The sequence below is a fragment of the Liolophura sinensis genome, chromosome 7, assembly GCF_032854445.1.
Source record: "Liolophura sinensis isolate JHLJ2023 chromosome 7, CUHK_Ljap_v2, whole genome shotgun sequence".
Taxonomy (NCBI): Eukaryota; Metazoa; Mollusca; class Polyplacophora; order Chitonida; family Chitonidae; genus Liolophura; species Liolophura sinensis.
Window position 1 is genome coordinate 2832154 of NC_088301.1, and position 23919 is coordinate 2856072.

At 40.9% G+C, this 23919-nt stretch overlaps 1 protein-coding gene across 2 annotated transcripts; it reads right to left on the reverse strand.

Moving 5' to 3' along the window:
- Positions 1-942: 942 nt before the first annotated feature.
- On the reverse strand, positions 943-20580 carry LOC135469767 (KH domain-containing, RNA-binding, signal transduction-associated protein 3-like). 2 transcript variants are annotated; one of them, XR_010444361.1, is made up of 10 exons: positions 20247-20580; positions 18447-18595; positions 17721-17837; positions 11486-11629; positions 10860-11059; positions 10321-10483; positions 8586-8659; positions 7639-7703; positions 4067-4273; positions 943-1019 (listed from the first exon to the last, which is right to left on the reverse strand). XR_010444361.1 is itself a non-coding variant. In XM_064748355.1 (9 exons), exons 1-9 carry the CDS (start codon positions 20332-20334, stop codon positions 4161-4163), a joined length of 1113 nt encoding a protein of 370 aa, XP_064604425.1. In that variant the 5' UTR covers positions 20335-20579; the 3' UTR covers positions 3241-4160. The 2 variants fall into 2 exon arrangements, 1 of the variants encoding a protein (XP_064604425.1); XM_064748355.1 differs by lacking the exon at positions 943-1019 and having other exon boundaries at positions 3241-4273; positions 20247-20579.
- Between the last annotated feature and the right edge of the window lie 3339 nt (positions 20581-23919).

Genomic DNA, 23919 nt, shown 5'->3' on the forward strand with positions numbered 1-23919 from the left:
ATTATGTGAGTGTGTATGTACTGTGGCTTTTCGTGACAGGGCCAGTCCATGCCGCCACTGAACACCAGACAGGGCATCCCTACTCAAGTACACCGTACCTAACCAGTCCGGTTTCCTTCCTGAGCGCCAAGCAAGGCAGCAGAAAGTACTAACTTAGGGGTTCATTATAGGTTGCTATGGTCGTTAGGCGGGGCGCGTTTTGCGACAGCTCTGTCGTCTACCGTGCAGAAGTACTATGTACCATGCCTAACATTGGACAGGTATGAGCAACTTCAGTTACGTGTACCTTACCGTACTGAATACGTTGCGACAGCTTTGTAAAACGGTCCATGAACATTAATTCACGTCCCTTGCAGCGTATTGAGGCCTCGGTATTTTTCGGCGGTACATTTTGCCCAGAAACAACTCCCGCTTTGCAAAAGGACCTCTAAATCAATGCTTTTCCCACAAAACCAAGGACAATACTGTCGTGTGAATACTGCGATTTAAAGACCGGCGTTTCCGCGTGGAAAAAAAACTTAAAATCGAAAATAAATGTCCTACTACATATCTTGTAGGAAGTAAGCACTTATTACAACAGAATTCAAGAACTACCATGAAATACCATTAAAAAACTATTCTAGTTTCATGATGTGTGGAGTTCCAGTGCTTCGATCACGTTTACAGTTCACAAAGAGACTAGATTACAACATAGTTCCCTTGTGTACAAGGGATTATATTGACAGTGTTGAGCTTTTTTACCTCAGAGTAACCAAAGGAAACTATCTTCCTCAAATTCAATCTAAGTAAATGAAGGGTGATTTGGTTGGTCACCATTATACCCGATTCCATTATTCTGCAAGATTGCCTATTTCTTTGAGCATGTGTACATATGCCATTGTGAGAGACAAATAGACGAAACCTCAACACCTTTGAATCTTTTGATAAAATATTTATTTGGTAGAAAAATAGTTGTAGAAATCGGCTCGACCTGTAAATTGGGTTTTGGAATGGCAGTGACTAGACCGTTGAGATTGATCCTGTGGAAAGAAGAAAAGAAAACATCTTTGTACAATACGGCTTCAGAACGACATTCAGCAAAATAGTTTCTAGGGCAAGATAATAATTGTACTGTAGTAAGTCTAAAAGAGGAATTCGTGGCGAAAACCGTCTCCAATAAACCAGCTTTATCGACACCAGCAAACAATTCGACAGGATAGTTCTTGTGTACTAAAAATCCGCAAAATCAACTGGCTTTCCCATTAGCTGCAGTATACTCGCCCGAAAAAACACCCGGCATATGGACGTCAACAGTTGCTCTTCTGTATTAACAGACCGACAAGAGGTCTTATTATAGCGACGATCTGTTTATTTTAAGGACTCGAGGTTTAAAGATAACCTAGTAACCACATTCTAACGTCTACCCTCATCATAATTAACACAAGTTGAGGCTCAAGTGAACAGTGTAAAAAAAAAAACGACAACACTAGATTGCTTGAAAAGTGAACCGAGCTGACCTGCTGTAAAACAGCTTCTACATGACCCCGCGTCCAAACCACAGCCTGGAAATATCAGGGAAACCTCTCAAGGCAAGACCAATCGGGCTACTGTACCGAATCCTGCCCTGCTCAGACAGACCGTTAGCATTTTCTAATTTAGAACAAAACAAAGGCCTCGATACCAGCTTTCTATTGGTCTTCCTTAGAACATTAATCAACCATTTACGTCACGCTGTCAGCACAAGGTACACGTTGTTAAAAACCTTGATGTGTCTGACGAAAGACTCGAAAAGAACAGAAGTACTAATTGATGAGGATGGGAAGGCATAAACGGGAAGGATGCTGTGCAGTTTTACCCTTCCTTCTTACAATATATGAATATGTAAAACACCCAAATCAATGCCAAAAATACTGATGCACATGGAAATCGAAGAATTGTCTATCCAAAAAGAATCCAATCACCAGCCCTGTTTCCAGCACAGCTATCAACAGTACAGAATACTGTTGTAGAACCACAGACACAAATGGTAAATACTGGGTGTTACGGTCAGATCCGCTATTACGGTATACGAGTGCTCGCTGATCATTTCCTCCCCAGGACAACTGTTCTATCTCTTTCAATATATACGATAATCATCTCAACTGTAACGCCAGTACTGATTCCTTCAAAGAAACTACCAATTACTCACAGAAAAAATCAGAACACATAACTTATATCAGCTGACAGTATTTTCCTCTACATGACAACTACAAAACACCCAGAAAACCGAAAATATATATCTGTCGCCAATGTTCTAGTTACGATGGCAAACGGGCATCCACATCAATCACAAAACTACCAAGAGAGTTTGCTACATTCCAAATACAGATTTTCAGATAAACAGTACAGAGCACATTTGTTACCTCAACATTTATCTTGATTCCATCTAGAACAACTAGTTTATTCCAACTATTTTGTATTTAAGTACTGTAAAATGGGCAACGGAAGAGCAGAATTTTTGTAGGCACTGGTATGGTGACGTAGAAAGCGCAGGTAACATACTAACATGCATACATATATTTAGTTATAATAAGATCCATTTAATTACAAGTTTTAATCGGCTATGTAAGTTCGGATCACATTAACTCCATGTGTAAACTAGTTTACAGCAGACAGGATGGTTATATTAAATATTAAAACATAACATTTGGTGGTTTATGATTGTCTAAGCCACAGTTCTTTTCCAACAATATTATATTCCATCACATTAGACTCAGCATGTAGGGTAAGAGTTTCATGTACTTTACCTGTCATTACAAGGCTCCACAGTTTGTAGTTTTCTTACTCTTGTTTAATCTCTGGATTTAATTCGTCTTCTGAGCTTGGCCAGTCTTACTTTGAACAGCATTACAACAATCCACTGGACTTTTTTTCTTTTACAACATGCAGTTCAAAATTTTGCATATCTCCAACACTCCTTCTGGATTTTTTTTTTGTCTCAGAAGAGTACACATTTTAACATCTGCACTGTTGTATTAACTTTTAGGCTTCCATCTACCTACTGCAATATTCAAGCAGTCAATTTCAGGAGCTTAACTTTTCTCTTATTTTTTCTTTGTTTTTTTTTTCCTGGTTTTCACAGAAATATTTACTCTGGATGCCTGAGTACAGTATTCACAGAATACATACATGTAGATTCAGAGTCTTTTCAGGATGCAAAACTTTGAAAGTTTAAAGCAACATTGAAGACAAACATTTAAGAAGTGAACAGAAGTGTCAACAATAGTTTTATCCAAGTTTTATTGATTATCGATGAAAATAGTGTATGAACAAGTGTATTATGTACACAGCTACTGGGCTAGCGTCACCTGCACCCTAGGACAAACTTAATTTCCACGATAAAATGACACCTACAGAATACGAAAAAATATTGAAGATTATCTTTTTTAACATCTGCAGAAAAGTGATTTTTTGTTTAAACTCGGACATTAGGTTAAATCTGCAGTGTAAACCATTACTACTTCAAGCCTTTCAGTGACCAAAACTTTACAGATCCGAATTATGAAACAGGTGAATCTTTTGAACAATTATGTATTATCAGTCTCCATTGACATACAATCATTATCGAAGTCTCAGAAAACAATGTATTTAAAAAAAGGGATTAAAATTACAGTGCCTATCAGATATTTCATTTATCCAACACTTTTACACTCTAAAAAAACAATGGTAATAGTTTATTTTCCCCCATTTAGCTTATTACACTTAAAAAAAACTTTCACATATGCTTAACAGAATGAAGTTTTACATCTCAAACAGTACCAAAGAAATGACCTTTTCAGAGCGTGTGAATATTTATACCTTAAACAATGAAATATTATATATTATACATGGTCACAAAATTTAACTCGTACCTGGCATTTAAGTCTAGCGTTTAAACATGGCGGAGAACAATGAATGGTAGTCCAGTTTAGCCAGAGCTTGAGGCAGCAACCGTTTTGAGAGTTGAGGGGTTTACCATTCACAGCTGAGAATGTTCACGTTTCAGTTTAGGGTCTATCCTCCAATAATGTTTGGTCATAAGACGATCAAGGACTGAATGCTAAGATACCTCGTGACTCTGGAAGAGCTCCAGCACAATTTGGTGTGACATCGGTGGTTTCTGGAACCAGTAGAATGGAGATGACCGGTGACAGGGGATGACATTAGTAGGCCACACCCCTACCTCCCCCAACGTACGGGTGCGAGCGATACTGGCCTCGCCCACGTGACACAGGGGCTTTCATTGCCGGAACTGTTGAGCCCCACTGAGCATCTCCTGAAAATAAAACAAAAGCCACCCTAGTTAACATCAGGTACACTTTCCACCTAACAATGCTGTACGAGTGACAGTCTGGGCACCCAGGTTACACTTTCCACCTAATGCTCTAGGAATGTCAGCCTGGACACCCAGGTTACACTTTCCACCTAACAATGCTGTACGAGTGTCAGTATGGACACCCAGGTTACACTTTCCACTTAACAATGCTCTAAGAGTGTCAGTCTGGACACCCAGGTTACACTTTCCACCTAATGCTCTACAAGTGTCAGCCTGGACACCCAGGTAACACTTTCCACTTAACAATGCTCTACGAGTGTCAGCCTGGACACCCAGGTTACACTTTCCACCTAACAATGTTCTACGAGTGTCAGCCTGGACACCCAGGTTACACTTTCCACCTAACAATGCTCTACGAGTGTCAGCCTGGACACCCAGGTTACACTTTCCACCCAACAATGCTCTACGAGTGTCAGCCTGGACACCCAGGTTACACTTTCCACCCAACAATGCTCTACGAGTGTCAGCCTGGACACCCAGGTTACACTTTCCACCCAACAATGCTGTACGAGTGTCAGCCTGGACACCCAGGTTACACTTTCCACCTAACAATGCTGTACGAGTGTCAGCCTGAACACCCAGGTTACACTTTCCACCTAATGCTCTACGAGTGTCAGCCTGGACACCCAGGTTACACTTTCCACTTAACAATGCTCTACGAGTGTCAGCCTGGACACCCAGGTTACACTTTCCACCTAACAATGCTTTACGAGTGTCAGCCTGGACACCCAGGTTACACTTTCCACCCAACAATGCTCTACGAGTGTCAGCCTGGACACCCAGGTTACACTTTCCACCCAACAATGCTCTACGAGTGTCAGCCTGGACACCCAGGTTACACTTTCCACCTAACAATGCTCTACGAGTGTCAGCCTGGACACCCAGGTTACACTTTCCACCCAACAATGCTCTACGAGTGTCAGCCTGGACACCCAGGTTACACTTTCCAACTAACAATGCTGTACGAGTGTCAGCCTGGACACCCAGGTCAAAATAGCCAAATATAATGTCAGGGCCATTAATCCTGCTGGTGACACTATACCTTAATCAGCAGGTTTCTTCAGGCTTTACCCACTGCCCAGTATCTAATCTTGGCTGCCTCTATCCCCTCTCACAACAATTTTTTAGGGGGGGGGGGGGGGGGGGGTGAAAATATGGGGGAGTTTAAACTTAGTCAGAATTGGCTATTTTCAATACAACTTTTCATGGGCTGTGAATATGGCCATAGTTTTCAATAGAACAGATTCTTTTCACCACTGCCAATGCAACAATATACATGCAGCCTGACAACTGCTAATCACCTAATTGAAATTACTAATTACGTGACCAACAACTCGGTATACATGTGTGTACAAAACTCAACATGTACAAATAGTTTTTATTCAAACAGCCACCAGTCCTTACTGGCTCTGACCCTCTCCCTCCCTTGACAATCAGTCCCTGTCCAAGTACAAGTGCTCTTATCAATCTACCGCCCCTACCCAACTCATGTCTGGGGACAGGCTCTTCACAGCTGTGCTGTCTATCAAGCCTGATGTATGGGTCTCCACAGTATCCATCACACGATCTGCAGCCATGCTATGAAGACAAGACCAGCTACAAGCAGGAATGTGTTTAGACAAGAGGTAAGTATACTTGACTACAACATTTTGACTAATGGTACCCCATCCATCTTTACCACCCATTCTGTTTAACTCTGTAGCTGCCCATTACATGGACATGGATGGTAACAACAAATCAGCAGGACTGCTTTCTACTTACGTCCAGCAGCCCTTGTCTCTGAAAGAGGACACAATCTGGGCATAACTATGACCCTAATGATTTGTACACCCAAGGTCTCAGTGAAAATGTCTCTTACAGACGGATGCCATCTGCATTTCAAGTATATATCAACTGAGTAATTAAGCTTTACTTCAAATACTTGATTATCAATAAGGTGTATACCTTACAGTAACCAATAACATATGCCGTCCTTCAAAAACTAAATAGTTTTAACTACAGAGTGCATTGGGTGTATAGCTTACAACAGTACATGCTGTACAGCTTACATACATTTAGCAGATAAAACAAAGAAATGGACATGTCAATGGAAGCTAGAGCCTAAGGTGTAGTTTGACAGGGGCAGCAGAAGAAACTGACTAAAGCATGAATCATCAACCTCATGGTACTGTGCACTGAGAATAAAGGCACTAAATGACAGAACTATTACACAATGCACAACACACCTCAAACCCACAAACACTACTTGTACACAGAATTAGCAGAAGAAACTGACTAAAGCATGAATCATCAACCTCATGGTACTGTGCACTGAGAATAAAGGCACTAAATAACAAAACTATTACACAATGCACAACACACCTCAAACCCACGAACACTACTTGTACACAGAATTAGCAGAAGAAACTGACTAAAGCATGAATCATCAACCTCATGGTACTGTGCACTGAGAATAAAGGCACTAAATGACAGAACTATTACACAATGCACTACACACCTCAAACCCACGAACACTACTTGTACACAGAATTAGCAGAAGAAACTGACTAAAGCATGAATCATCAACCTCATGGTACTGTGCACTGAGAATAAAGGCACTAAATAACAGAACTATTACACAATGCACTACACACCTCAAACCCACGAACACTACTTGTACACAGAATTAGCAGAAGAAACTGACTAAAGCATGAATCATCAACCTCATGGTACTGTGCACTGAGAATAAAGGCACTAAATAACAGAACTATTACACAATGCACTACACACCTCAAACCCACGAACACTACTTGTACACAGAATTAGCAGAAGAAACTGACTAAAGCATGAATCATCAACCTCATGGTACTGTGCACTGAGAATAAAGGCACTAAATAACAGAACTATTACACAATGCACTACACACCTCAAACCCACGAACACTACTTGTACACAGAATTAGTTCACTCGTTTACTAAACTTTGCTAATTACAAATTAAAGAAAGTCAGTTACAATGATCTTAAAAAGGCAAAGCAAACAATGTGAAGTGCATTTTAAAAGAAAGACAATTCAACACAGTCCATAGAAAATATTGATTCATTTTTAGTACTATTTCAAACTGGTAAATGCATTTGTAACTTTCAATTCTTCGATGGTCTTTTCTGACCATATTGTGACCAGTGACATCCCATCAGGTTGTTGCCACATAACACACATACTGCTACACTTCATCATTCATTTGATAGGAAAAATTAAACAAAATCTGATACACTTCGTTTTAGTGTTTTCCTTGCCTTTACTTCAGGTATTGCATAGCAGTACTTACCATATCCATCATCATAGCTGTCTGTCTGTGCTCCATGACCATAGTCAAAATATTGGGTATCACTCCTGAAAACAACAACAACATATTGCCATCATCAAGACGACTCCACACTAGGCTACACAATCACAGAACACATCCTGCCAACATGCATATACAACTAAAGACGTACAAGCTTTTACCAAACATGGCATAAAAATATGAGTATAAAAAAAAAAAAAAAAAAAAAAGAGATCTGCAACCAAAAACGCATTTTATGGATTTTTAAGTCCAGATAATTCACATAAAGGTATGAATGTTGAGGAAGTCCAAATTTCTGTGGAATGTATTGATTTTATATTGTTCCAGGGATTGGAGACTGACAGGATTGGGAATCACAGTCAGCACTATGATCCTGGGTTACTCTGTGGCCAGGCAGAGGTACGCATGTCCCCACTCCCAGGTAAAACACCCAGTGTGGAGACACAACAGGGACTGATCACCCAGCATACACACAAGCCCAGCCACAACTACACAGTTATTGTAGACAGGCAGGATAGGGGATCACAATCAGCACTTTGATCCTCCATATCAGATTTTTAGGGTCTACATTCATGGTGCGAAGATGAATGTGGTATATCAAAAAATGAGCTGGCCCAAACTTAGAGACACATTACTTTTTTTTTTTATCATGGCCTGGCCAAATCACTGGAAACACAAACATTAACATTTTATTGCAAATAACATTAATTCCATAAGTATTCAATCAACTAAGTCTTGTGCTTCATAAGAATGAGGGTCGACAAAAAGAAGAAATCCTTATGGAGATGCCAAAACATGCCGTGACAGTACACTCTAAAACTTGTGCTACTTTGGTAAATCGGTGGAAATTTTCCCCACTTCAGAAATGCCCTCATAGAACTGTTCTCTTTGCTTTCAGACCCAAAAATCCTGCGATGTGTGATACTTACGCTTGAGCTCCATATGACTGGTCGTATCCATCCCCATAGCCCTGGTCTGCATATGCGTCGTCATAGCCTCCACTCTGGCAATATACCAACCACATATTCATGATCAATTAATTATTGGTGTTTTAAGCTGTACTCCAGAAGATTTCACTTATACAATGAAGGCCAGAATTGTGTCTGGAAGAAAGTGGGCTCCAAAACAATTTATATGCCAACAAGTGTTAAGGCAGTTATAATACACATATTAACTGCACATGATCCCAGCACAAACAATCTGCTGATGGCCGCAAAAGCCACATCTGGCCTTCTGTACTTGGAAACTGGAAGGAGAGTCGATCTTTTCAATTTTTACTCAAGACAGGAATTAAAACACAACAGGTGGAAGCCAATAGGCAAAACAAAATAATGAAAACTGAGTTCAAAGATTAGCAAGTACAAGCACCAACAATAAGTACATTTTGTACATGTACCTGACAACTTGTATGGTAGACATTTCACAAGCAGCTGGAAAATACCGCTTACATGTATTCTCTACAGCAAAAAAAATGCTGCTTTGCGACAGATCTGGAAAAGCTGCTTATTTGCAAATTAAACTTAATGGTTGTAAAGCCCCACAAAAGTTCATGAATGTTACTTCATGCATGTTTCACAGGAGTCCCAGGTGCCAAATCTCTTTCCACACCTCTAATTAGCTTGTGATAGTCTTGATATACTATGTTTAGTTGCAGCTCGCTATGTTTACAAGCGGTAAACAACGAAATCTGTCATCTTTCCCCACAGCATGAAATTGTTTACATAAACATCTCATCACCAAACTCTTTTACTGCAGGCTTTCACAAATCCTAGGGCAGTTGTATGTATGCAGGAGGCTGACTGGTTAACTAAAACTGTACAGATACATGTCTGCCTTACAGTAGGGCCCTCACAGCTGTCCAGCAGGTGTACTATAAGAGGAGTTACAGCAGAACTAAGACAAACCAAACTCTGTCAGATAATAAACACATCTAGAGCCTTGTATAAACCAGTATGTACATATATTTACATCTGCTGTGATCTCTGGTTTGGCAAGATTATGCCTACAGGAGCCTACTTTTCATTAGAGTTTAAAAAAGGTTTCAAATAGGGGAAACAAGGACCTAGATTTGTTCCCCACTAAAATTGGAACTGATGTTCAAAATGGAATATATAATTTTTTTTCAGAAAACAAAGACAAAACAAAAATAGAATAAAACAAAATCTTAAACCCTGCTTTGAATGTCTGTGGGTATTTTAAATGGATCTACGTTTTATTATCAGACATTATTCAGGGACATAAGTCTTCTGCATGAGCAGATTTAAACCCAGAGGTATTGGACTGGAATTCCATATCAGTATACACCTCCAGAGGTATTGGACTGGAATTCCATATCAGTATACACTTCCAGAGGTATTGAACTGGAATTCCATATCAGTATACACCTCCAGAGGTATTGGACTGGAATTCCATATCAGTATACACTTCCAGAGGTATTGGACTGGAATTCCATTTCAGTATACACCTCCAGAGGTATTGGACTGGAAATCCATATCAGTATACACTTCCAGAGGTATTGGACTGGAATTCCATTTCAGTATACACCTCCAGAGGTATTGGACTGGAATTCCATATCAGTATACACTTCCAGAGGTACTGGACTGGAATTCCATTTCAGTATACACCTCCAGAGGTATTTGGAGCAACTCTGGAAATGGTACTTACATAGTCGTCGTAACTTTCGGCTGGAATGGGTGCTGGAGCTGGTGGAGGGGCAGGGGGTCGCATGCCACCTCTTGGTGCCACACCCCTAGCAGACCCTCGACTAAGTCCTTGGGAGGGTAGACCTCGGGCTCCTCGCGCCACTCCAGAGAAGCCACCTGGGCCGCTGTGGAGTAAAAAAAAACAAAACAATGAATGAATCTGGGAAACACTCCATGACAATCACAGTGCAGGTCAGTTTTTGTATTTGTAAGAAGTAACCAACTCACAAGAAATATATTGCAGTGATCTGCATGAAACACAGTACCTGGACATTTAGAAAACCATAAACTATAAACTCAAGTCAAATATATATACATATGCGAATGGTTTAAATATTATTTGATAAAAAAAAAACCCTTAAAGAAATATACATGAATGAATTTATCTAATTTATGACTTTAACACCATACAAATACATTAAGTATTACCTGTCTGTAGCTGTGCAGATTTAAAAGAGATATCCTTTAATTTCTATTTACAGACATGCCAAAACAACTTACCCTTGTCTTATGCCTCTGCCCCCTGGGGTTGCCAATAAGCCACCAACGCCACCTCGTCCCCTGGGTGGCGGTGGTCCCCCTCGGCCACGCCCACGGCCCCTGGGTGGGGGAGGGCCTCCAGGTGGGGCACGCTCTTGGTAACCTCCATTGAGGAACATCATCTCCTGCCTCTGCTGCTCTCCTATATCATCGTTATGTTCCTGCAACAAGCAGAGATATAGTTCTCATCTCCATGGCAGACACGCCAGTGAGGTTTCTTCTCACTACAAACTTTATATTTCTTTCAATTGCTGGTTAATGTGATACTGAATTCTCCTTGGCAAGCCTATTTCTGAGAACTGTCAACTCTCTTCTTCATTTTTAGCAGAAATGCTCTTCAGCACTCCCCAGATTAATGAGTACAGATGTATTGGTTCCTTTACTCTATATGACAATGTAACAAAATGTATTCGACATCAACTTGCACATACCGGTTCTCATGCCCTAATACATATAGAACATGCATATAGACTTGTAAAACAGTTCCTTTGACACCTTAAGTCATGCATCAAAGCTTCTCAAATGAAGACTTCAAAACAATGAAAAACAAACTTTAATATACATTGAAGGCTCCAGATGTTACTTACAGGAATCAAAAACTTTTTCAGCTCTGTTAAGCCATGAGAAATCCTAGCATAGGCATCAGCCACATCTGTGAAGACTTCGATTAGCACATGAAGTTCATCATTCAGATGAGCATATTTACCTCCCTCTTTACGACATTCTTCTTCCTGTAAAAGAAAGGAGACATAGCTTGTTAAAGCCAAACAACCATCCCACATACAGCAGCAAGAACCAATGGGCAACAGCCAGGCCCACAGTGTTCATGACGGCTGCAATTCCCAATTCCATCTCAAAGCCTAATTATTGCTCAAAACATACATCAGATAAATGCTGCTCATCCGGCATGAACAGAAATCTCCCATTTACCTAGCACTGAAGTCAAAAACCCCATCGTGTCCATTAGTGCCCATAGCAACACTCCTGGAACTGGGCCATTTCATGTTCAACCAAATTGTGCAGACTACAAAGCATCTTTCCATGGGAAATTCAGCTCCAGCAAATCTCTGTCATGAAGTAACCTGGCCCTAGTCCGAATAGGTCTCAGTTGTCTGTTAACAGTTAATGATAAATAAATGAAAAATGTAGGGCATGAGTTGAAGTGCACATAAATGTACACGTCTGGATTGTCACAGTAAGTCAGAAACGCCAAGTTTCTTTGGAAGTTCTGCATGCTACTCTTTGATAAAGGTCTGTTCTAAAGACAATGGCAGATCCATCATATGTAAGAAATTTGAAATCAACCAGAAATTTAAGATCCAGGGACACACAAAAAGGTTTTTATATATACATGCACATGTCCAAGCAGACCAGTTACCATAGTACAAGCCCTCTGACATTGCCTGGGACACGGGCAGGTACAAGCCCAGGGATTAGCCCAGGCCAGGTACTTGTACACCACCAGGGACGGGGACAGGTACATGTACAAGCCTAGGGACGAAGACAGGTACATGTACAAGCCCAGGGACAGGTCCAGGTACATGCACAAGCCCAGGGACAGGACCAGGTACATGCACAAGCCCAGGGACAGGACCAGGTACATGCACAAGCCCAGGGACAGGGCCAGGTACATGTACAAGCCCAGGAACATGGCCAGGTACATGCACATAACCAGGGACACAGCCAGGTACATGCACATAACCAGGGACATGGCCAGGTACATGTACAACACCAGGGACACGGCCAGGTACATGCACATAACCAGGGACACAGTCAGGTACATGCACATAACCAGGGACATGGCCAGGTACGTGTACAACACCAGGGACACGGCCAGGTACTTGCACAAGCCCACGGACAGGTACATGCACAAGCCCACGGACAGGTACATGCACAAGCCCAGGGACACGGCCAGGTACATGCACAAGCCCAGGGACACGGCCAGGTACAAGCACGGGGCCAAGGCCAGGTACATGCAAAAGCCCAGGGACACAGCCAGGTACATGTACAAGCTCAGGGACACAGCCAGGTACATGCACAAGCCCAGGGACACAGCCAGGTACATGAACACCACCAGGGACGGGGCCAGGTACATGCACAAGCCCAGGGACAGGGCCAGGTACATGCAAAAGCCCAGGGACACAGCCAGGTACATGCACAAGCCCAGGGACACAGCCAGGTACATGAACACCACCAGGGACGGGGCCAGGTACTTGCACAAGCCCAGGGACACGGCCAGGTACAAGCTCAGGGACACGGCCAGGTACACATACACGCCCAGGGACACAGCCAGGTATATGTACAAGCTCAGGGACATGGCCAGGTATATGTACAAGCTCAGGGACATGGCCAGGTATATGTACAAGCTCAGGGTCACGGCCAGGTACACGTATAAGCTCAGGCACATGGCCAGGTACATCTCAAGCTCAGGGACATGACCAGGTACATGTACAAGCCCTGGAACATGCACAAGCTCAGTACCATTGCCATCAGCTGTTGTATTGATTTCTGGACTCTGAGATGTCTACCAATCAACTCTTACAGAATGATAATACACACAGAGCCTACAATATACAGCAACAAGTTAACATTGTAACTCAGGCCCATCCTCAAAAAATCCCCTGCTGGGAATTATGAGTAATCTAACCATATGTAGAAAAAATATGGTAGTCAATGATGTTTTTTTTTCTCTTTCACTCTGATTAGAGAAAAACACTGGGCTTTTAAGATGGGAGAGAGGAGTGTTGTAGTGAGTGATAGCATGTTTAACATCCAAAGGCCTTGGTCATATAAAGATTGTAAAAACAGACAGTTGTCTACAATCAAATACCTGATAAGGTCTATTTAAAAGTACCTGAGTATATATCTACAACTAGATTCAAAACAATATTTTCTCCCTGGGTATGTGTGTAAGAGTGAGTGAGTGCTTAGGGTTTAACATCGTACTTTTTCAATCATATGACGGCGAGGGAATCCTTAGAGTGCATGTAATGTGCCTCCTTCTTGCAGGACGGATTTCCACTGTTCTTTTATCTAGTGCTGCTTCACTGAGATGCCTTACCGAAGGCAAGTAAGCCGCCCCGCCCAAACCATTATACTGATGTGAGTCAACCAGTTGTTGCACTATCCCCGCCATGCTGAATGCCAAACGAGGAAGTTACAACTTCCACTTGTAAGGTCTTAGGTGTGACTCGGCCAAGGATTGACCCTGGATCTACCGCTCCCCAAGCAGACACTCTACCAACGGTGCTATCGGAGCCGGTTGTGTGTAAGGGGAAGGGCCTGAAGTGAGCAAGATGTACTGGCTACAAGTGGACCCCAGGGCTGGTTACTGCATCTTCACAGGAAAACAACACTAGCCGCAAAGATTGGGGCAAACTACAGAGAAAGTCACGTAACAAGTGCATCAGGACGAAAAAAGAAAAACAGCATCAAAATCATGAGCACACAGAGGAAAAATGGTTTGCCAAGTAAAATGTAAACATCATAAATGTAAATTCCTACATTGGCCCTCCGATTTCAAATTCCAGGAAGATTGTACAGAAATAAGCAGACAATTTATAGTTTCCAGGCTAGGAGAGTTAAGGTACAACCTCTACAACCTTCTTGTGCTTTCATTATAGCTTCTAAAATCAGACTAAAATTTGTTTATTACTAAACATGCACAGGCTGCATTATTGTTCTGAGAGAATAATAGTCACTCAATAGTGAAAGTCTGGTTAAATATGAAGCTACACCTCTTAGGTTCTTTCAATAATGCTCACAATAGGTGCGAATGCCGTCTTACACAGTGACAATGTATCCCCCATTGTTTTAATTTCTGATCCAGATTACAAAGATTAGCAACACGGCAGGAAACAAACGAGGATTACAGCCACTCTTGACAATACCTGTTTGATGTGCTTGAATAATTTCGGCCATATTATAACACAAAATTACAGAGTTGTGATCTTTAACAAACATTACACTACAAAATCAAACCACATGGGTATTGCTGACTTTTTTGGCTTGGTGTTTTATGCTGTACTGATGAATATTTCACTTATATGACGATGGACACCTTTATGGTGGTAGGAAAATGGGTGGGGGTGAGGGGGTGGGTTGAACCATCTGCCAGTTGTGTGCAGGTTGTGCCAGTGAATGACCGGCAAGTGCTTTTAACCTCTACATCATACTCCATTCTCACATATACATATAAGCATGAAGATGATATGAACTGTTAATCTCAGACAACCAATGACAGTAAACTTGTTTCTCTGTAATAAATTACCTAGTAGGATTTATACATAGAAGTACTTGTGCATAACATGCATCCACAACATTATATTATTTCCGCTACTATATGTAAGGCAAGGGATCTGAAGTAAGCAAGATGCACTGCCTACAAATAGACCCCCGGCCTCCCTTACTGTATCCTCACAGGAAACCAACATCAGCCACAAAGATATCAGGCTGACTTGGGGCAAATTACAGAGGAATGTAATTGATACTAAATACACATAACTACATAACGATAAAGAAAACAAAGTGCAAAGTGCCAAATTTGAATGGGAACAGCAAAATCAAAGTGCACTAGACAATATGCAAACGTGGTATTGTACAATGTACATGCAATTTCCTAAACCAAGTCCAAGTTTTAAAAAATTTTACACAGTAATAAGCAGACAATTTTCAATAGATTTCCCGTCTTGGAAATATGGCACTGCATAATCCAACGGCTTCATGTGAGTAGTTTTTTGCATCAGAATACTAAAACATGTACATGTACAAGATTTTTAGCAAAGGCTGTAACAATGACCTTAAACCTCTTAACTGATACCACAACTGCTCTGTGTTAACGCCCATGTAAGTGTACACGTGTGCACCTGTACATGTACATGTATAAGTGAAGGCGATTGGGACTTTTATTACACATAAAAATATGTGGTAGATTAGTCCTTTGTATACTGTACATGTGGTTTTAGATTTGCCCAATGGCTTTAGATCATCATTCTTGTCTACGCAGGCTGTGACTAGATACCCACATATATGTACTGATTCAGGCTCTACTATCCTCTTTTACAGCGCATTCAAGCTGCTAACCATCAGAGAGTCTGGAATAGTACAAGCTATAATTGAGGATAACAAGATGTTTTTGTAAACAAGCCACCACTGATAGCTCTGCTACATCAGGAGTCAGAAAGCAGATGGAAGTAGATGCTGTAAATTATCACTAGCACACCCGATGACAACAATTCATCATAGCCAACAAAGATTCCGCACTAGTTTCCAGTCAAGCTAGCACACAAACACAAGTCATGAGGACTAGTATCACAGTCATTAACCTCCACAACAATGATGGCATCAAAATGGTCAGGCACATGACCTCATACATCAAAAGATAACATGATTAATTTTAAATATATTATATACATAAAATAAAGATATTAATGGTTTACAATGTATGTGTTCACCAAAAATGCATAGGCTTTCATAAGTGTAATTTTTTTTTTTTTTTTTTTTTAAATGAACAGAAATGGTATGTCTGCCCTCAGATTTGTGTATGTGCTCATGAAGTGATTTAGACGACCCTGTGATCAGCTACGCATTCGTTCATGCAGTATAAGCCTCTCAACCTGGCAGCAGAGAAAACCTAAAAGGTGTCTGCTCAGTATCAAACTACGGCTGCATCCCAAAAGGAGTCCCCTGAACTTTGATGCATACAGCCTTCCCTCTGAGATCACAAATCCGCAAATCCTCATCTCTGCTGCCTGCATTTTGATCAGCCTCACACCATGACCTTAGGCATTAAGTGGCTGGCATCTGGCTGCTGAGGAAGACTTAGTGACTAAGCAGCCTACCAATTACAGACCCACTGTCTCTCCTACTGCCAGAAGCTGTGTTGGCTGACATCTCACATCTGGCACACACTAATAAGTGGGGTTGGGGACCATTTACTAGGGAAGCATCCTAGACTAGCAGAGGGCTAATTCCAGATGTGTATTTACAGAGCATTACAAGGAGACTTGATCCACTCCCCAGTCCTTACAACTATTAAATGTACATATAGACTATCACTATGTGAGAACCCTGCTGTAGCTTTAATTACTACCATCCCATTAAATAGCTCTTGGAGATGTCCCCCACCAAGTGGGAGGCTCAACCTTCTATACATAAACAACAAGAACTAGTGGAATGGAGTTTACAATTAAGGCCTCCTCATTCTGATCAAACACCAGCTCCCACTGATACACCATTATATGGTGAGCACGTGTATGTACAAGGACTGCATTTTTTTGTTGATTTGCAAGACAAATTACGCCCTCTAGTATTACTAAGTCATAACCATGAGAAAATCCATCAAACAAAGAAATTGTCTTGCTGCTGAACGTACATTTATCAAACTGGGAATAAAGTGCCACTAACATCTGAGCAAATCCTTTGAAATCGTTAAATATGAAGCCAGGCATCTCTTTGTCTATCCTATGACGTTCTGCAACGATTCAGCGTTAAGCCATAATCATTCATTCATTCAATCTTCAACCATTCACATGATCAACCACACAACTGTCAATCAGCCACACAATTGTGGGTTGTACTGCAGTGGAACCAAAACATGTTGGTTAAGCGTAGTCAGAAAAAATGTATTACGAATGGAAATTAGGCAGTGATAATGTCATGAATGGTCACCATCCTTGTTCATATTACAGAGCCTAAATCCACTGCCAAAATCAGGAATAGTATTTATATAATCTTGGTGTCAGTCCAGACAAAAATAATAAAAATCAGTCAAACAATGAAATTAGTCAAAAGTCAACTCCAGTAGAGATCATTTACCCTTACCTTTGCCTTATCTCTCATAGATCCACGCCCTAAGATTGACATTTTGGTCCCTGTTTCATGCTGTAACCTTTTCAGGGAATTTCCTTGTGGACCCAAAAGCTTTCCCACAAAATTAAACTGAAAACAAAAAAAAAAACAAAAATTATTGCATACAGGTATTCATAATTGCACTTTAAAACTTATGTACCATAATGCAGTGATGCTATAACATTCTCTCTAACAGGGTTGAGCATGGCTTTTATATGTTGTTATAATGTATTAGGAAATTCGCAATCTGCTCCTCTGCATTTCAATGTAAGCAAATGATCAGAATTTTTAAACACGGTCCCCCTCAAACTGTAAGAAGACAGAAAGACTTTATTGGTCTACATTGATGGGCACAAATTATTTATCTGACTGGAGTTTCATGCAATACTCAATAATATTTCACTTATACACTGGCAGCCAAAATTGTGCGAAGAGACCAGGCAGACCCCGGGGGCAAATCCATGATCTTCTGGTTGCTTGCAGCCCTTCCCTTGTACAACCAGAGAGTAAGCCAGCATGGACTGGGTCCTGAACTCCGTGATCGCATTGATGAGAGAGTTCCAAGTCAATATGTTGTGCTAGCACTCTAACCACCAGACCACGCATACCCCCAGGGCAAAGAAAGCTGTAGTAGAGATGACCTGCAAAGTTCCGCTTAAAGTGCCTTAAATACTTGCACACATTATATATATTACTAACCTTTGGATGTTCTTTGACTGGAATTTTGACTTTGGCTGATAATTTAATTGGCTTGTCCACATGGACCTGGAGTAACTGGCCTGCTGTGTCTGTTGACTGGGACTGTGCACTGCTGGTAGGAGGGGCCCCACTTTCTAACCTTTCTAACTCTGTGAATGAGAGCAAAAAGCAAACAATAAGTGATAATTTGAAACTGCCCAAAGTATTCTTAATGGTGGATCATCTTTCTATGAATTGTGAGAGTTACAAGGTACGTCTCTGGTCATCAGCTCAAGAAATGCCGTTGAACTGTACCTGTGCGTGACATCATGCAATCCCCCCCTGATTCAGATGACCAGCTAAGGCTGTCACTGATTTACATGTATGACGGGTATCACCACTTGAACCACTGAGAAAAGCATGTCCATTCCGCAGAGTTAGGTAATCCACATCACATCAACCACTGGTACTCCAACTAAGTACTGAGGAGAACAGCTGGTCCATTTGGAAGAGTCTAGTAATCTGCATCCATGTCAGTGGTACTCCTCTAGTACACCACTGACCTGAAATGTTCATCCACACTGAAGGGCCAAGTAAACGGCATCCTCAATGAGGTACATCGATATACAGTTCAAACAGCACCTTGTGAAATATACTTCCCAAGTGGACTGAGAAGATGCAAAGGAAATGGCCTAGATCCGAGAGTAACTCCAATTCAAGCCTGTCATCAATTTTATGGATCCACAAGACAGTAACAAAGCTCACAACCTCTCTGAAACTGGATTCTTCAATAGTTAATATCAAATGATCATGTACTAGTAAAGCATTCAGTAGTGAAGATGATGGCCCAGCTAGTGCTCCATCACACACACAGCCTGTAACTTTGCTTCATTATGACCGAGTCTTCATACGAGTCTCAGCAGACTGTGCCAACCTGGCGAAGAGGCTAAGTCTTTCACCAAGTTTGCTGCCTGCTCCAAACCAGGATGGGCAGGGTTAGATTTATGATTTTGTGGCTGTGTTCTTATCTACAACATGAGAGTAGGTAGGGAGATTCACTTTTTACATACGCTTTCACACTGGTGGGGTGGGGTAAAAATGTCTGAAACAAATTCAGTTTTATACCCGTGTCCTTCTTAAGCAGGAAGTCCGGACCTATGTTAGATCTAACACTCAACAGATTGGAGAGGTGCTGGAACGGTCAACATGCAATTATTAGTGAAAAATCATATTCTACACAATTCTTTAAAATGTTGAATTTAATGAAGTTGATGCAAAATAACCTTTTTTGTATCTATTTCATTGTCCTTCTGAAGAAACTAAAGTAAAAGAAAATAATACCGACACGGTATTTGGTCTTGATTCGATTTATAACTACAAGGTTCACCCCAAATTTCTGAATATAAATTGATCTGGTACATATTACGAATATTGTGTACGTTTATAAAATGTTCCGTGCATCCTTGAAAATCACCACTCAAACACAGAACTCCGAACAATATGCTACATGTACAAGTACCTGGGACTTCTGAACTAAGAAATCACGTTCAGCAAACAATGCCCTTTTGTGGAACATTTATTTATGCTTATTAGCCGTAAAAATGTGCAAATACCGAACATTATTTTAAGAAACCAAGCCGCAGTGAGAAGGAAGGGACAAAGGAAGGAAGCTGTGTAGTCTGTGGATAAAAAAATGTTCTAACCATGGAAAATTGGCTTTGACAAAGGACATTTTTTTCTGATCAACTCGTCCCCAGCGCAATGTCGCCGGACACACGTGCGAGACGATCACGGATCAGCTATATGACGTAGAAAGCTTACCTTGTGAAACAAGTCTAGCTGCGTGTTCAAAGCTCGGGTCGAGGTTTTCGCTTTCGATCTGTAACTGTAATTTGTACTTATCGTCCATTTTGACTGTTTCTTGGTTGTTCCAACACGCGGGTATTCTTCTAAAGCGCTGTCTATCTGAAGCTTTTGTCTCCCACGCCGGATTAGTACCTCCACTGACTTACACACAGGCTTCCGCAACACAATACAGTTCTCCCACGTTTTATGATATGTTAAGCGTTAAAACGAAGAAAACGAAACGTCATTCAACAATGACGTATTGTGAATTAGTATAAATGATGTATAAATTTAAAACCTCAAGCAGTAATGTCTAGGGTGGAATATCTGATTTGAAGGCTAAACAGCGTAGTAATATTCCTACATTCTTCCGGGCTAAGCGCGAAGTCTAGCGGAGAAAACTTAATCATTAAAGGGAAGGAACTCTAACATATTCTTCACACATTTTCAGTTACGTGCGGTTACTGTTCCTGATTTAAAAACATTGGCCAAATTCATGTGTGCTACACCTGTAGTGTAGAGACGTGAGAGTTGGGTATACGATTCTCTTCTTGCAACCCTGCAGACGATTTAACATGAAGATAAACGATGAGACATGCTCCATGCCATTTCACACGCCAGGCAAAAGTGTTCTCAAAACGGCACGTATTTCCATTTTTTTCGTCAGAATTTTGCCGCGCCAAAGAAAGCACCGGCACGCTTAGGATAAAATACGGTGATATTCCGACAGCCCATGTAGAATGTGTATAAAATGTGTATATTTTGGAATGTGTATAAAATATCATTTGAAGGGGTTTTTTTATTATTATTTTAAAAGCATATCTTTGTTGCCTTTTACGCACATAAAATAAATAAGACATACCAAACATAATAATTATTGCAGAAGTCAAGATTCCAATTGTATAGAGGCTAGATTAAAGATAATTACTGAATTGTAAATATATGGGTCTATAATCAATCTAGTTGTTATTTTTTACTAAACGGTTTTCATATAATCGAAGTAAAACTGTCTCGTATTCCGGTGAACTGTTGTAAAAATGCAATAATGCAGTGAGACTTTTAGATGTAGGGCCTACATGCATGTAGCTGTATATACGCCTATATTTACATAGCTATATGGCTATATTTACATAGCCCTATACACAGACCTACATGTATACGTGTATACGCCTATAGTAGGCCCCTAAGTCCTATACATCGACATCTCTACCTAAAGAAGCGACGTTTCCTTGTTTGTCTAGGATTGCCTGTCCCCTTCATGCAACCGGATTTCAGACACTACAAATTCATATGAGGTCTCTTAACCAGTATGCCCGTCCCAAAGCTGCTTTATCCATATACATGTAGTGCCGCCTCACTATAGTACACTATACCGAAACATTCATGTAAGAGCTCATCTATAGGCCTGGGTGTAGTTTCGGGCACCCGAGTTCCTCGCAAGGAACAGGATAATAAATAGCATGGGGCTAATCGGGCAAAATGCTAATGTTTGCCTATTCATAATGTTTAAAGCACTATAGGATTTATTTATTTGATTGGTGTTTTACGCTGACTAAAGATTATTCCACTTATACGACGGCGGCCAGCTTTGTGGTGGGAGGAAACTGGGCAGAGTTCGGGGGAAACCCACGACCATCCGCAGGTTGGTGCAAGATCTTCCCACGTAAATGCACTACAGGACATTGAAATTATCATGTCTGAAGGCTATACAGATGCATTTTGATTACTTTTCCCAGACATCTTACCCAAAAGCTATATTTTTCCTTTATTTTCATACTAAAATCTTAAAAACATCTTGTATTTCGTCTACTTACCGAATTAATGTGTAATTCGATCGTGATACAGTATCAGAAATGAATTAATCGGTTGTCAGAAACGGACTGCTCCGTCAGATAGTAGAAAATGCAATCGGTCAACATTTTAATTTTTGTCTTTGCTGTTATAAAATTTCCATTGTGATTTTGATTTACTTTGGCTTCAATTGGTCGTGGGTTTCCCCCGGGTTCTGCCCGGTTTCCTCTCACTAAAATGCTGGCCGCCGTCGTATAAGTGAAATATTCAATAAATAAAAAGATAAATAAATAAATTAATAAATAATTGCATGTCAGACCACGCATAGTGGTATGCGCCATGTCCAAAACTACATGTATATAGGACATATATGCATGTACAATTCTATGTGTAACACTGATGGAACGATGGTTAAGTTACGGGCGGCGGAAGCCAAAAAGAGCTAAGTAGAACCTCAAACCTCGTCAGGTGATGTTTAACTACAAACATACTCAAATCATATTTAGGCAAAGCTGTGCGTGTATAAATATATCAACTGTGGGGCCCTATACTGCTGTGTCCAAGTCTTTGACACATTCAGTCGCCTCAGACCGATCATGGGCCCTGGGCAGCAACTGGGGTTTTGGACGACTGGAAACATTTCGGGCCAACTGCAAGCAACAGGGAGCTTACGATCGGGCGTCGGTTTTAGTAAGTCTACAGGGACTACAGCTCCTGACTCCGTAGATGCCTTTTTCGACATTTAAGCGTTAAGCGTAGATCAACCTTGCCTTTATTTGCACCAAGTTTCCCGGCATAAAACCGCGCAGAAGTCCATTAAATCTCATCACATTCGAGGCCATCATGAAGTTCATTTCACAACACAAAAGCTGTGTAACAACACAAGTCTGTAATAATTATTGCAAGAAAATAACCATACTGGCAGATGTCATGAGGATAACGACCATAGCTTCATTAAGAAGATTTGTTTTACATATTGCGTGTCTAGAAATTGAAGGTCCTTCGTTCAGGACAGAAAATTCAGAAATTGCAATGATTTCAAAACCATAAAAAAGTAGGTCTATTGAGAGTGTTTATGGTGCTAGGGGCCTGTAAGTTACTATTTATTTATTTAATTGGTGTTTTACGCCGTGCTCATGAATATTTTACTTATACGACGGCGACCAGCATTATGGTGGGAGGAAACCGGGCAGAGTTCGGGGGAAACCCACGACCATCCGCAGGTTGCTGGATGACCTTCCCATGTACGGCCGGAGAGGGAGCCAACACGATCTGGACTTGAAACTAACAGCTACCGCATTGGCGAGAGGTTTCTGGGTGTGAGTTACTAGTATTTATAGATATGTTACAGCAAACCCCTAATCTAGGTGGTTGGTATAAAATGCCGAATTTCAGCGCATACACATGTGCCAGCCTGTCAACTATCAGTCTTCTGAATGCTAGTCTTGCGTGAGGGTGTATGATATGTGCTCAGAATGTTAGACATGGTAAATGACAGGCACGAAAAATGACGAAAACTGCATTTACGAACATTAGTTACATAGTGTTCTTTCAGACGCTAACGCATTTTGCAATAATTACTACAATTTGTCACACTAAGGTCGAGTGGAATTTTGTCATAAATTATTATAAGTTATAACAAAACCCTAAACTGCGTTTAAGATCATCTCTTAAAGGAAGTTATCGTCATTATTCTCATTCAAGATATTTGCCAGGTTTGGTCATCGTTGAAATTCTCCAATTTCTTTTTCAAACCAATAAATTATTACAAAAAGCCGCTAGATGTGGCTTTTTGTGATAATTGTTAAAGCTTTTTTTAACAATTTTTTTTTTTAAAATTGCGTTGTTACACACCTGT